At 45.5% G+C, this 12,741-nt stretch overlaps 1 protein-coding gene and 1 long non-coding RNA gene across 3 annotated transcripts in view; both read right to left on the minus strand.

Moving 5' to 3' along the window:
• Positions 1 to 3,040: 3,040 nt before the first annotated feature.
• On the minus strand, positions 3,041 to 5,620 carry LOC115200631 (uncharacterized). Of its 2 annotated transcripts, XR_003879551.1 has the most exons (3): positions 4,775 to 5,620; positions 4,414 to 4,575; positions 3,041 to 4,136 (listed from the first exon to the last, which is right to left on the minus strand). It is a non-coding gene; the product is annotated as an uncharacterized LOC115200631 (long non-coding RNA). The 2 variants fall into 2 exon arrangements; XR_003879552.1 differs by lacking the exon at positions 3,041 to 4,136 and having other exon boundaries at positions 4,157 to 4,575; positions 4,775 to 5,619.
• A 379-nt stretch (positions 5,621 to 5,999) lies between these two features.
• The window catches only part of LOC115199678 (WD repeat and FYVE domain-containing protein 3), a 99,761-nt gene continuing 93,019 nt past the window's right edge, over positions 6,000 to 12,741 (minus strand). Inside the window, exons 47-53 of the mRNA XM_029761984.1 lie at positions 11,455 to 11,637; positions 11,103 to 11,199; positions 10,576 to 10,734; positions 8,505 to 8,792; positions 8,123 to 8,234; positions 7,618 to 7,815; positions 6,000 to 7,060 (exon numbers count right to left, since the gene is read on the minus strand). Coding sequence (XP_029617844.1) covers positions 6,940 to 7,060; positions 7,618 to 7,815; positions 8,123 to 8,234; positions 8,505 to 8,792; positions 10,576 to 10,734; positions 11,103 to 11,199; positions 11,455 to 11,637 — 1,158 coding nt within the window. The 3' untranslated portion in view covers positions 6,000 to 6,939. The remainder of the gene's footprint in view (positions 7,061 to 7,617; positions 7,816 to 8,122; positions 8,235 to 8,504; positions 8,793 to 10,575; positions 10,735 to 11,102; positions 11,200 to 11,454; positions 11,638 to 12,741) is intronic.

Consider the following 12,741-nt stretch of genomic DNA (forward strand, 5'->3'; position numbering starts at 1 on the left):
AGAACCCGTTGTATGAAAACGGTTGCATATATGATGCATTTTAGAACCTGTAGCCTGGTAGGTTGAGCTTTGGGACAATAACCGGAAGGTTGCTGGATCGAATCCCCGAGCTGACGAGGTAAAAATCTTTAATTCTGCCCCCTGAACAAGGCAGTTAACCCACTGTTCCCCGGGCGCCGAAGATGTGGATGTCGATTAAGGCAGCGCCCCCCGCACCACTCTGATTCAGAGGGATTGGGTTAAATGTGGACGACACATTTCAGTTGGACAACTGACTAGGTATCTCCCCTTTCCATGTACAATAACCCATTTAGAAACACCCTTACTTCCCTCAAACCAAGATATAGGATAAACCAGTGCTATATATTTTTTATTTAAATTTAACATTTATTTAACTAACGACGCTGGGCCAATTGTACGCTGCCCTATTGGACTCCCAATCACGGCCGGATGTGATACAGCCTGGATTCAAACCAGGGACTGCAGTGACACCTCTTGCCTTAGACCGCTGCGCCACTCGGGAGTCCATTATATTACATTCTAAAGTAAATATGGCTCTGGAATCAACGTGTGTCAACATAACAGCAGCATTGGTCTACATACGTACTGTAATGACCCTGGGTTTATATGCGCGGAAATCGACTCTGCCGCTCGAGCATGCTTTTGCGGCACAGTCGATAGCGCGCCGGACTTCGGGCTTGAAGGTCGAGGGTTCGAGACCTGCTCCCTGCTTGCTGTTTCATTACAATACATTACCAATAAAAGACACATACACACAGCTCTAATTGGTGGTAAACAGCAAGTATTTAATGAAATGATACGTACCAGATCTATTGTATTATTGTTACAGTTTCTGTAGGGGTTATTCTACGGTTCTTCTCATTGTTGTACTGAACACATATATATACAATGAACATTCAGCTATCATCACAGATTGCACACTAGATACTGTAGTAATGCAGTCTAATACAAGACCATCAAAATAATACATTATTTAAATTTGATCAGTCCTTATTTTTTATTTTTTCTCTCCCATAAAGAATACAAAAAAGGCCACCCAGAGTTGGGGCACATCTCCAGTACTCCCATCGTAACTGTACACCGACTTATCGCTTGGGGGGTTAATAATGGCTTAAAACAACTCAAATGCATTGAAAAATAAAATAAAAATAAATCACGAAAAAAAAGAATAAAAATAAACAAAAAAAATAATGCAGTTAAAACATGTACAATGCAACTGGACACAAAGTCCGTTGTGTTAATCCACACACAACACATAACTTCCTGACATAAAAATAATAATAAACACAAAATTAAAAACCCAGTTAATAATTGCATAAATACTTTATACAGTTCATTTCACTCTGGAGAAGAAATGCACCCTTTTCTTTAAAATGATAGCCTGACAACATAAAATTGCATTCGATAAAAATCCTGATTCGTATTCCTCTCTAAACTGTTTTGTTATTGTTTTTTTTTTGTACATGGAAAAGGTGGAAATAATGAACTCAGATGAATAATAATAATAATAATAATAAGCCATCTGGTTTATTTTGAAGTTGCTTAGTAACAGACATGTTATCAGCTGGCTGCTATGATACAGTACATACCTAGAGTGATTTACCAATAGTGATAAGAGTGCATATTACACGGAGGAGGAGGAGGGAGGAAAGTCGTCGCACTGTAATCGATCATTAACTACTCGTTGACTGCACTTGTGTAACAGCTATTTAAGTGTTTTACCTGTCAGAAGAGACTCTCCAAAAAAAAGTAAAAAATAAAAATAAAAATAAAGTGTAAAAAAATAAAAAGTGATTTCCAGTAAAGAAAGCAGCACTTCAATGCACTGTTGCCCACAGCATCATCAACATACAGAACACGACGAATGAACGAGGAGGGATACAGATCGATGACGAAAACAAACTTTGTTCGTATTTCACGGTCCCCACATATACATCGAGAAATATTCCTAACATACGCCACACGTAGCTAGCTAACGACATCTAAGAGTGAAATGTGACGAGCAAATCGCTTTTCTTGTGACCGACAGAGTGGATTTCATGCTGCAATCAACTACAGAGATCGTCCTAAGTCAAATATATATATATATATTTATCGAGGTGATCCTTGTATCCCCAAATGTTCCAGATACAACTGTACAACATAACTTGCTTTCATCTTAGTAGATGTAAAACACCTAGAACATTTTAGATTATCTTTCAATCACACACACTACTGGGTCTCATCTCTAGTTTCTACCGCTGCTGTTCCATAGGTCTCTCTGGTTAACTGGGTCTCATCTCTAGTTTCTACCGCTGCTGTTCCATAGGTCTCTCTGGTTAACTGGGTCTCATCTCTAGTTTCTACCGCTGCTGTTCCATAGGTCTCTCTGGTTAACTGGGTCTCATCTCTAGTTTCTACCGCTGCTGTTCCATAGGTCTCTCTGGTTAACTGGGTCTCATCTCTAGTTTCTACCGCTGCTGTTCCATAGGTCTCTCTGGTTAACTGGGTCTCATCTCTAGTTTCTACCGCTGCTGTTCCATAGGTCTCTCTGGTTAACTGGGTCTCATCTGTAGTTTCTACCGCTGCTGTTCCATAGGTCTCTCTGGTTAACTGGGTCTCATCTCTAGTTTCTACCGCTGCTGTTCCATAGGTCTCTCTGGTTAACTGGGTCTCATCTCTAGTTTCTACCGCTGCTGTTCCATAGGTCCTCTGGTTAACTGGGTCTCATCTCTAGTTTCTACCACTGCTGTTCCATAGGTCTCTCTGGTTAACTGGGTCTCATCTCTAGTTTCTACCGCTGCTGTTCCATAGGTCTCTCTGGTTAACTGGGTCTCATCTCTAGTTTCTACCGCTGCTGTTCCATAGGTCTCTCTGGTTAACTGGGTCTCATCTGTAGTTTCTACCGCTGCTGTTCCATAGGTCTCTCTGGTTAACTGGGTCTCATCTGTAGTTCTACCGCTGCTGTTCCATAGGTCTCTCTGGTTAACTGGGTCTCATCTGTAGTTTTCTACCGCTGCTGTTCCATAGGTCTCTCTGGTTAACTGGGTCTCATCTCTAGTTTCTACCGCTGCTGTTCCATAGGTCTCTCTGGTTAACTGGGTCTCATCTCTAGTTTCTACCGCTGCTGTTCCATAGGTCTCTCTGGTTAACTGGGTCTCATCTCTAGTTTCTACCGCTGCTGTTCCATAGGTCTCTCTGGTTAACTGGGTCTCATCTCTAGTTTCTACCGCTGCTGTTCCATAGGTCTCTCTGGTTAACTGGGTCTCATCTCTAGTTTCTACCGCTGCTGTTCCATAGGTCTCTCTGGTTAACTGGGTCTCATCTCTAGTTTCTACCGCTGCTGTTCCATAGGTCTCTCTGGTTAACTGGGTTCATCTCTAGTTTCTACCGCTGCTGTTCCATAGGTCTCTCTGGTTAACTGGGTCTCATCTCTAGTTTCTACCGCTGCTGTTCCATAGGTCTCTCTGGTTAACTGGGTCTCATCTCTAGTTTCTACCGCTGCTGTTCCATAGGTCTCTCTGGTTAACTGGGTCTCATCTCTAGTTTCTAACGCTGCTGTTCCATAGGTCTCTCTGGTTAACTGGGTCTCATCTCTAGTTTCTACCGCTGCTGTTCCATAGGTCTCTCTGGTTAACTGGGTCTCATCTCTAGTTTCTACCGCTGCTGTTCCATAGGTCTCTCTGGTTAACTGGGTCTCATCTCTAGTTTCTACCGCTGCTGTTCCATAGGTCTCTCTGGTTAACTGGGTCTCATCTCTAGTTTCTACTGCTGCTGTTCCATAGGTCTCTCTGGTTAACTGGGTCTCATCTCTAGTTTCTACCGCTGCTGTTCCATAGGTCTCTCTGGTTAACTGGGTCTCATCTCTAGTTTCTATCGCTGCTGTTCCATAGGTCTCCATATTAGAATCAATGTATAAATTAGTGTAATGCTACTCTTTCTCATCCACTTAGCTGGGGAGAGCAGAGGTCGCTGTACAGCAATGCTATACACTATCTCTACTATACAGCTACTACAGTAGCATAGCAAGAGCAATACAGTAGTGAGATGTGGTCAAAACAGATGAATCTATCACACATATACTGTGTATACGATCTATATTCTATTTCAGATGATGAACCCATGATGATTTACACCTCACAGCATCTCTCAGCTGAAACTAGTAACGTCTCCACCTCACAGCATCTCTCAGGTGTAACTAGTAACGTCTCCACCTAACAGCATCTCTCAGGTGAAACACTAGTGACGTCTCCACCTCACAGCATCTCTCAGGTGAAACACTAGTGACGTCTCCACCTCACAGCATCTCTCAGCTGAAACTAGTAACGTCTCCACCTCACAGCATCTCTCAGGTGTAACTAGTAACGTCTCCACCTCACAGCATCTCTCAGGTGTAACTAGTAACGTCTCCACCTCACAGCATCTCTCAGGTGAAACTAGTAACGTCTCCACCTCACAGCATCTCTCAGGTGAAACACTGGTAACGTCTCCACCTCACAGCATCTCTCAGGTGAAACTCTAGTAACGTCTCCACCTCACAGCATCTCTCAGGTGAAACTCTAGTATCGTCTCCACCTCACAGCATCTCTCAGGTGAAACTCTAGTATCGTCTCCACCTCACAGCATCTCTCAGGTGAAACACTGGTAACGTCTCCACCTCACAGCATCTCTCAGGTGAAACTAGTAACGTCTCCACCTCACAGCATCTCTCAGGTGAAACTAATAACGTCTCCACCTCACAGCATCTCTCAGGTGAAACTAATAACGTCTCCACCTCACAGCATCTCTCAGGTGAAACTAGTGACGTCTCCACCTAACAGCATCTCTCAGGTGAAACTAGTGACGTCTCCACCTAACAGCATCTCTCAGGTGAAACTAGTAACGTCTCCACCTCACAGCATCTCTCAGGTGAAACTAGTAACGTCTCCACCTCACAGCATCTCTCAGGTGTAACTAGTAACGTCTCCACCTCACAGCATCTCTCAGGTGTAACTAGTAACGTCTCCACCTCACAGCATCTCTCAGGTGAAACTAGTAACGTCTCCACCTCACAGCATCTCTCAGGTGTAACTAGTAACGTCTCCACCTCACAGCATCTCTCAGGTGAAACTCTAGTAACGTCTCCACCTCACAGCATCTCTCAGGTGAAACACAGGTAAAGTCTCCACCTCACAGCATCTCTCAGGTGAAACTAGTATCGTCTCCACCTCACAGCATCTCAGGTGAACCTCTAGTGACGTCTCCACCTCACAGCATCTCTCAGGTGAAACACAGGTAAAGTCTCCACCTCACAGCATCTCTCAGGTGAAACTAGTGACGTCTCCACCTCACAGCATCTCTCAGGTGAAACTAGTGACGTCTCCACCTCACAGCATCTCTCAGGTGAAACTCTAGTAACGTCTCCACCTCACAGCATCTCTCACAGATCAGCGGAGGTATCACATAAATCTTGCTATGGTAACAGGAAGGAACACCTAGAAGCTGAACTGGTTATTATCTTCTACACTGCTGCTCTGTTATTATCTCTGCATAGTCACTTTAGTAACTCTACCTACATGAACATATTACCTCAACTACCTCGACACCGGTGCCCCAGCACACTGACTCTGTACCGGTACCCCCTGTATATAACCTCGCTACTGTTATTTTACTGCTGCTCTTTAATTATTTGTTACTTTTATGCCTTTTTTATTTTTTTACTTAACACTTATTTATTTATTTATTAAAACTGCATTGTTGGTTAAGGGGCTTGTAAAGTAAGCATTTCACGGTAAGATCTACACCAGTTTGTATTCGGCGCATGTGACAAAACATTTGATATGATATTTTTTTCCAGTCTTGATAAACAAAAACAATAATCTGGGACCTAAACTAGGGGGGGGGGGGGGGGTAGATAAAGATTGACACGGTAGCTCATCATACATACTACTCAGCGTTACGCTACATGATATATATATATATATATATCAAAACAATTTGGCAAAAAATTAAAATAAAAATTAAAAACACGACGCAATCTCACTTTAATGGCAATCGCTTGACACTGTGGGCAACTCACAAATCAAAATTCACACATTGTAATAAAAAAATATAAAATGAAATGAAGTCATTGCATAACTACAAACTGTAATGTCAACCCACAAACACTTATTATTATTATTATTCTAACATTCATAGTCCCCCCCATCATTATCATCGTCCACATCCCAAATAGCACCTTATTCTCTATAGTGGACTGCTCTTTGCACCCTATTCTCATAGGACTCTGGTCAAAAGTAGTGCACTACATAGGGAATAGGGTGCCATGTGGAACGTGGCAGTTCTCATTCCCTCTGGGCTTCCGTGACATTATAGACTGGTGATTAGTCACAATTACTTTTTTTTTTTGTCCTCAACAACCATTAATATATTTTTTTTCTCCGTTTTTATTGTTTTTTCTCTCCCCCTCCTGCTCGTTAAAAAGGTCAATGTTAAGTATTTACAATATAAACAAGTTTTGAACTGAAGGAGTTCCCCCCCCCCCATCCTGTTGGTCTGTGAGATCTATACGGAGGAAGGAGCTGAAGGTCGTCAGCGTTTTATTTTGTGACTGTGAAAGAAAACGAGAATCCTCCTCCTCTCCTCACACTCTTCTCTCTCTATTCGATTGGCTTTTTCTATCCATCCATCCGTCCCCCCCCCCCCCCCCCCGCCGTCCCCCCAGTCGTCTTCATACTGAACTAACTACCACAGTTACAGAAACAAATCGCCACAGTTCAAATCGGTGATCCCTTTTAGTCTACGTCAGTCAGTGCGTTACATGTGGTTACTGGACAGGTGTGTGTAGAGGGGTGCACAGGTGGGGTATTTTGGGGGGAGGTGGGGGGGGTGTGTGAGAGAGAGCGAGAACGGGTACAACATAGGCTTTCCGCTGTAGTGGTGTGGGACCAAGGACCTTGGTTAGTTTCTGCATCCGTCCTCAGCGCTGCGCTCATGCTGCAGGTTATAGTAACAGTTCTGACAGACCCTCACCGGGGATGAGATCTTCAGACGCTTGATCTCAGACTGGAAACGACTACACCTGAGAGAGAGACAGAGAGAGAGACACAGAGAGAGACAGAGAGAGAAAGAGAGAGACAGAGAGACAGAGAGAGAAAGAGAGACAGAGAGTGAGAGAGAGAGAGAGAGAGACTAGTGCTTGGTCCCCTGGTAAAACTCCTTGTGGATATTTTTAGGGGCAGTACAATATTTTATTTTTGCTATTATAGCGGGTTCATTTTTGGTTAACCATTTCATGTTCATTCGGCGTGAACCATTTCATCAGCCTTTTCCGTGTAAAGGACATCTAGAGGACTGATGCTGCAAATTATTGGGGCGACAGGTAGCCTAGCGGTATGAGCGTTGGACCAGTAACCGAAAGGTTGCTGATTCCAATACCCGAGACAAGGCGAAATCTCTGTCGATGTGCCCTTGATTAAGGCAAGTAACCCTCATTTGCTGACTGTTATTAAATGTGTCAATGTTTTAATTGTATCTGTCCCTTAACAAATAAACATGATGACAATGATTATTGTTAATAATCGTTCTACATTAACATTTTTTTGTTGTTGCCACGAACCCTGACTCGCAGGGACTTACTTCTGACAGAAGAGCTGTCCACAGTTCCTGCAGTGGTGACGTCTCTCTGTGAGGGAGAAGCGAACGCTACAGCCTGAACAGCTGTCCCCCACCTCGTCCTTCACCCAGTGGTCAGCAGCAGAACGACCAGGCTGGTCGCTCACCAACCAGCTGAACACCCTGCCACGACCATCACCCACCAGGATCTTACTGTGGTCCCTGGGGGAGGGGGAGAGACAAACACACACAGAGAGAGGAGAGAGAAGGGCAGGCAGGGAGAGAGAGTAGAGAGGGGAGAAAGAGAGAGAGAAGGGGAGGCAAGGAGAGAGAGAGTAGAGAAGTGGGAAAGAGAGTGAGTGAGAGTGAGAAAGAGAGAGTGAGAAAGAGAGAGAGAGAGGGAGAAGATTACTGCCACTTTGCAACTATGAAGCATCTTTGTCTGTCCACTAAACTGTCTTCTGAATGCTGTCTCTGTCACATATACATTTCAATGCAGTGAGGTACACACACACACAGTTCCACCTACTTGGAGATGGCGAGGGATGTGATCTCGGCTGGGTGAGCGTTGTCCTTCCGGTTGAATGCAGTGTGCATGGTCAGTTTACTACGGAACACCAGCTGTCGCTCCCATCTGTAGCCTACACACACACACACACACACACACACACACACACACACACACACACACACACACACACAGAGAGAGAGTTTAGTGGCAGCACTTTAACAATGCACCAGCCAGAAGAGACACACTAAACAGAACACGGACGGAGACACCGACACCGCAACACCCAAAACCTCAGACCGACTGTAAAACACCCTCAACCTCAGTCCAACTGTAAAACACCCAGCAGTATACATAACTCTGAGTTATTGGGTGATCTGCATTACTGTGGTTTGGTCAGTACCTGCTCTGAGCTGGTTATAGGGCCGTGCCTCCATGGTGGTGGGGTGTATGGGCTGGGGGACCCCCCCGTGGCCTGCTATGGGGTGCGGAGGGTGAAGCTGTGGGTGAGGGTGGACCCCTTGTTTGAGTGGCGTCTGTCCCGTCTGTCCCTCGGAGTAGTTGACGAACACAAAACCGTCCTTCTCGTCCAGGCTGAGGGTGTCTGACCAGCGGCGGGAGTCATCTGATCCGCTGTCCACTGACCAGGAGGCCCCCGGCCGACCCCCAGGGGCACCGGGACCCCTAGGAACTGCAGGGGGGGGGAAACATTTTATTTTTGGGTTGCAAAGTAGTAAGAATAGGGTAGGTTTAGCTAATAAACTATATAAAAACTTACGTCATCAAATATCAAATGAATGAAGATTAACATTCTCATACAAGCTCTACCTCTGTATGGGACAATACAGAGACTGACTGACTGAACGACTGACTGACTGAACGACTGACTGAACGAACGAACGACTGAACAAACGAACGACTGAACAAACGAACGAACGACTGACTGAACGAACGACTGACTGAACGAACGACTGACTGAACGAACGACTGACTGAACGAACGACTGACTGAACGAACGACTGACTGAACGAACGACTGACTGAACGAGCGACTGACTGAACGAGCGACTGACTGAACGAGCGACTGACTGAACGAGCGACTGACTGAACGAGCGACTGACTGAACGAGCGACTGACTGAACGAGCGACTGACTGAACGAGCGACTGACTGAACGAGCGACTGACTGAACGAGCGACTGACTGAACGAGCGACTGACTGAACGAGCGACTGACTGAACGAGCGACTGACTGAACGAGCGACTGACTGAACGAGCGACTGACTGAACGAGCGACTGACTGAACGAGCGACTGACTGAACGAGCGACTGACTGAACGAGCGACTGACTGAACGACTGGCTGGCTGACAGCTCCAGGGCACCAGGACCCTCAGGATCTACAGACTAGTAATGATGGGTGGTCGTCTGTACTCTTGAAAGGTCCTTTATACCAGATAGTGTCTGTTACAGGAGCGTAGGTACATTGGTGGTAAAAATATTAGAACACAGTAGGTTAATATTATAATACAGTAGGTTAATATTAGAATATAGTAGGTTAATATTAGAATACAGTAGGTTAATATTATAATACAGTAGGTTAATATTATAATACAGTAGGTTAATATTATAATACAGTAGGTTAATATTATAATACAGTAGGTTAATATTATAATATAGTAGGTTAATATTAGAATATAGTAGGATTATATTAGAATATAGTAGGATTATATTAGAATATTAGAAGGTTTTAGCCAATTATCTATTCAACAAATGAAGTCATCAAATGATGAACATTGTCACACTCTGCCTTTATATAGGTAGGTCGACTGACTGGCTGACTGACTGGCTGACTGACTGGTTGGCTGGATGACTGACTGACTGACTGGCTGACTGACTGGTTGGCTGGATGACTGACTGACTGACTGACTGGCTGACTGACTGGTTGGCTGACTGGCTGACTGACTGGTTGGCTGGATGACTGACTGACTGGTTGGCTGGATGACTGACTGACTGACTGGCTGGATGACTGGATGGCTGGATGACTGACTGACTGACTGACTGGCTGGCTGGCTGGCTGACTGGCTGGATGACTGGCTGGATGACTGGCTGGAGGGCTGGCTGGAGGGCTGGCTGACTGGAGGGCTGGCTGACTGGAGGGCTGGCTGACTGGATGGCTGACTGGCTGGCTGACTGGCTGGCTGACTGGCTGGCTGACTGGCTGACTGACTGGAGGGCTGGCTGACTGGAGGGCTGGCTGGCTGGATGACTGACTGGCTGGCTGACTGACTGGAGGGCTGGCTGACTGACTGGAGGGCTGGCTGACTGACTGGAGGGCTGGCTGACTGACTGGAGGGCTGGCTAGAGGGCTGACTGACTGGAGGGCTGGCTAGAGGGCTGGCTAGAGGGCTGGCTAGAGGGCTGGCTAGAGGGCTGGCTGGCTGACTGACTGGATGGCTGGATGGATGACTGGTAAACCAACCTTTGGGTCTGTGGACGGTGCTGCCTGGTTGGCTGCCTGGTCCTCCCCCGGCTGCAGCGTTGGGCAGAGGGGAGGGTTTGGACTCTGTGCTGAGGCAGGGCTCGTCTCCGTCTGACTCGCTGCTGTCATCGTCAGCGTTCTGGCTCTCGGGTCCCTCTGCTGGAGAAGAAGAGAAAGACTGCTTTATTGCTCACAGGACTAGAGCCCTATGGCACCCTATTCCCTATATAGTGCACTACTTTTAACCAGAGCCCTATGGGACCCTAGTCCCTATATAGTGCACTACTTTTAACCAGAGCCCTATGGGGTGCCTATTCCCTACACAGTGCACTACTTTTATACTGTATAGTGTAGTGGACTTCATAGTGAATAGGGAGACATTTGGTATGCATCCAGATGTCTTTTTGCTTCGTGATGAAATTATGACCTCACCAGTCTTAGAGACTTACTCAAACACCCACACACACACACCCACCCACACACACACACACACACACTCACACTCACACACACACACAGAGACCTACCCAGCTTGTCCTCTGTACAGCAGTCAGTTACATCAGGGGGCTCAATGGGCTCTGGAGCAGGGGTTTCTGGGACTTGTAGGAACTCCATCCTCCAGAACTACAGGAAGGAAGATTAGAAAACTTTAATGTCTGTGATGAGGAAACTCATTTTGAAGCATAAATACACCATGAGTGACAGGTATTAAGGGCCGGTTTCCCAGATACAGATAAGCCTAAAACTGGACTAAAAATAACTGTCAATGGAGATTCCTCGTTGAGCTTGCTTTTTTTTGTCCAGTACTAGGCTTCATTTGAAACCGCCCAAAAAAAGAAGGAGGAAGAGTAGGATGAGAAGAGAGGAAGTGTTGGTTACCCTGACGACTCCGTCGGAGTGTCCGGTGACGATGACGTTCTGCGTGTCCCATTCGTTCATCTCTGACACGCAGCAGCAGAGGATCTGTTGTGAGCGGCCTGTGAAGGTGTTGGCACTGGCTATGGGACTGCCGTTGATGCTCCACACATGAATGTAGGTCCCTGCCGAAGACACTATGTCTCCCTGTATATATACACACACACACATAGAGAGAGTGAGTCAGGATAATCAAGTGATAGTTCACTTTGTTTGAAGTTTTACCTAATGTACACCTGAATACACAGCACCTTCTGAAAGTATTCAGACCCCTTGACTTTTTGCACATTTTGTTACGTTACAGCCTTATTCTAAAATTGATTAAAATGTTTTTTTCCCCCTCCTCATCAATCTACACACAATACCCCATAATGACATCACAACACCCCATAATGACATCACAATACCCCATAATGACATCACGATACCCCATAATGATGAAGTGAAAACAGGTTTTTAGAAAAAAGAAAAAAAAACTGAAATATCACATTTACATAAGTATTCAGTGTGTTTTTTCATAAATAACAACTGGTGTGCTGCTGAATAAAGTGTGAAGGAAATCTCAATCTGTTGCTCAGGTGATATAGAATACCTCACGGTAATCTGTAGACCCTGGCTACATCCTTCCACAAGCCAACAGCACTGTCACTCCACAAATTGTATAAGGCCATAAACAATACAAGAAACCACTCACCCAGAGGTAGCGTTTCTGGTGGGCGGAGACTTTAACATGGGGAGACGTAAAACCGTTCTAACACACCTCCTACGCCAGTAGGGACACTAGAACTGTAGACTACTTTTATTCTACCAACAGAAACACATACAAGGCCCTCCCTCGTCCTCCCTTCAGCAAATCTGACCATGACTCCATTCTCCTGCGTACAAACAAAAGCTCAAACAGGAAGTACCAGTGATGCGCTCAATACAGAAGTGGTCCTATGAAACAGACACAAGGCTACAAGACTGTTTTGCTAGTACCAGACTGGGATATGTTCCCGGGGATTCATCCGATAGCATTGAGGAGTTTACCACAACAGTCACATGCTTCATTAATAAGTACAGACGATGTCGTCCCCCACAGTGACGATAAGGACGTGTCCAGACCAAAAGGCATGGATTACAAGCACTATCCGCGCTGGGCTAAAGCTACAGCTTACACGGAACAGTACACGGACGCATACAAGAAAGCTACAACCTCCGAGACGTCAAACAAGCAAACAGGACAATACAGGAGGAGGTTAGAATCCTATT

This window comes from Salmo trutta, chromosome 9, assembly GCF_901001165.1.
Source record: "Salmo trutta chromosome 9, fSalTru1.1, whole genome shotgun sequence".
NCBI lineage: Eukaryota > Metazoa > Chordata > Actinopteri > Salmoniformes > Salmonidae > Salmo > Salmo trutta.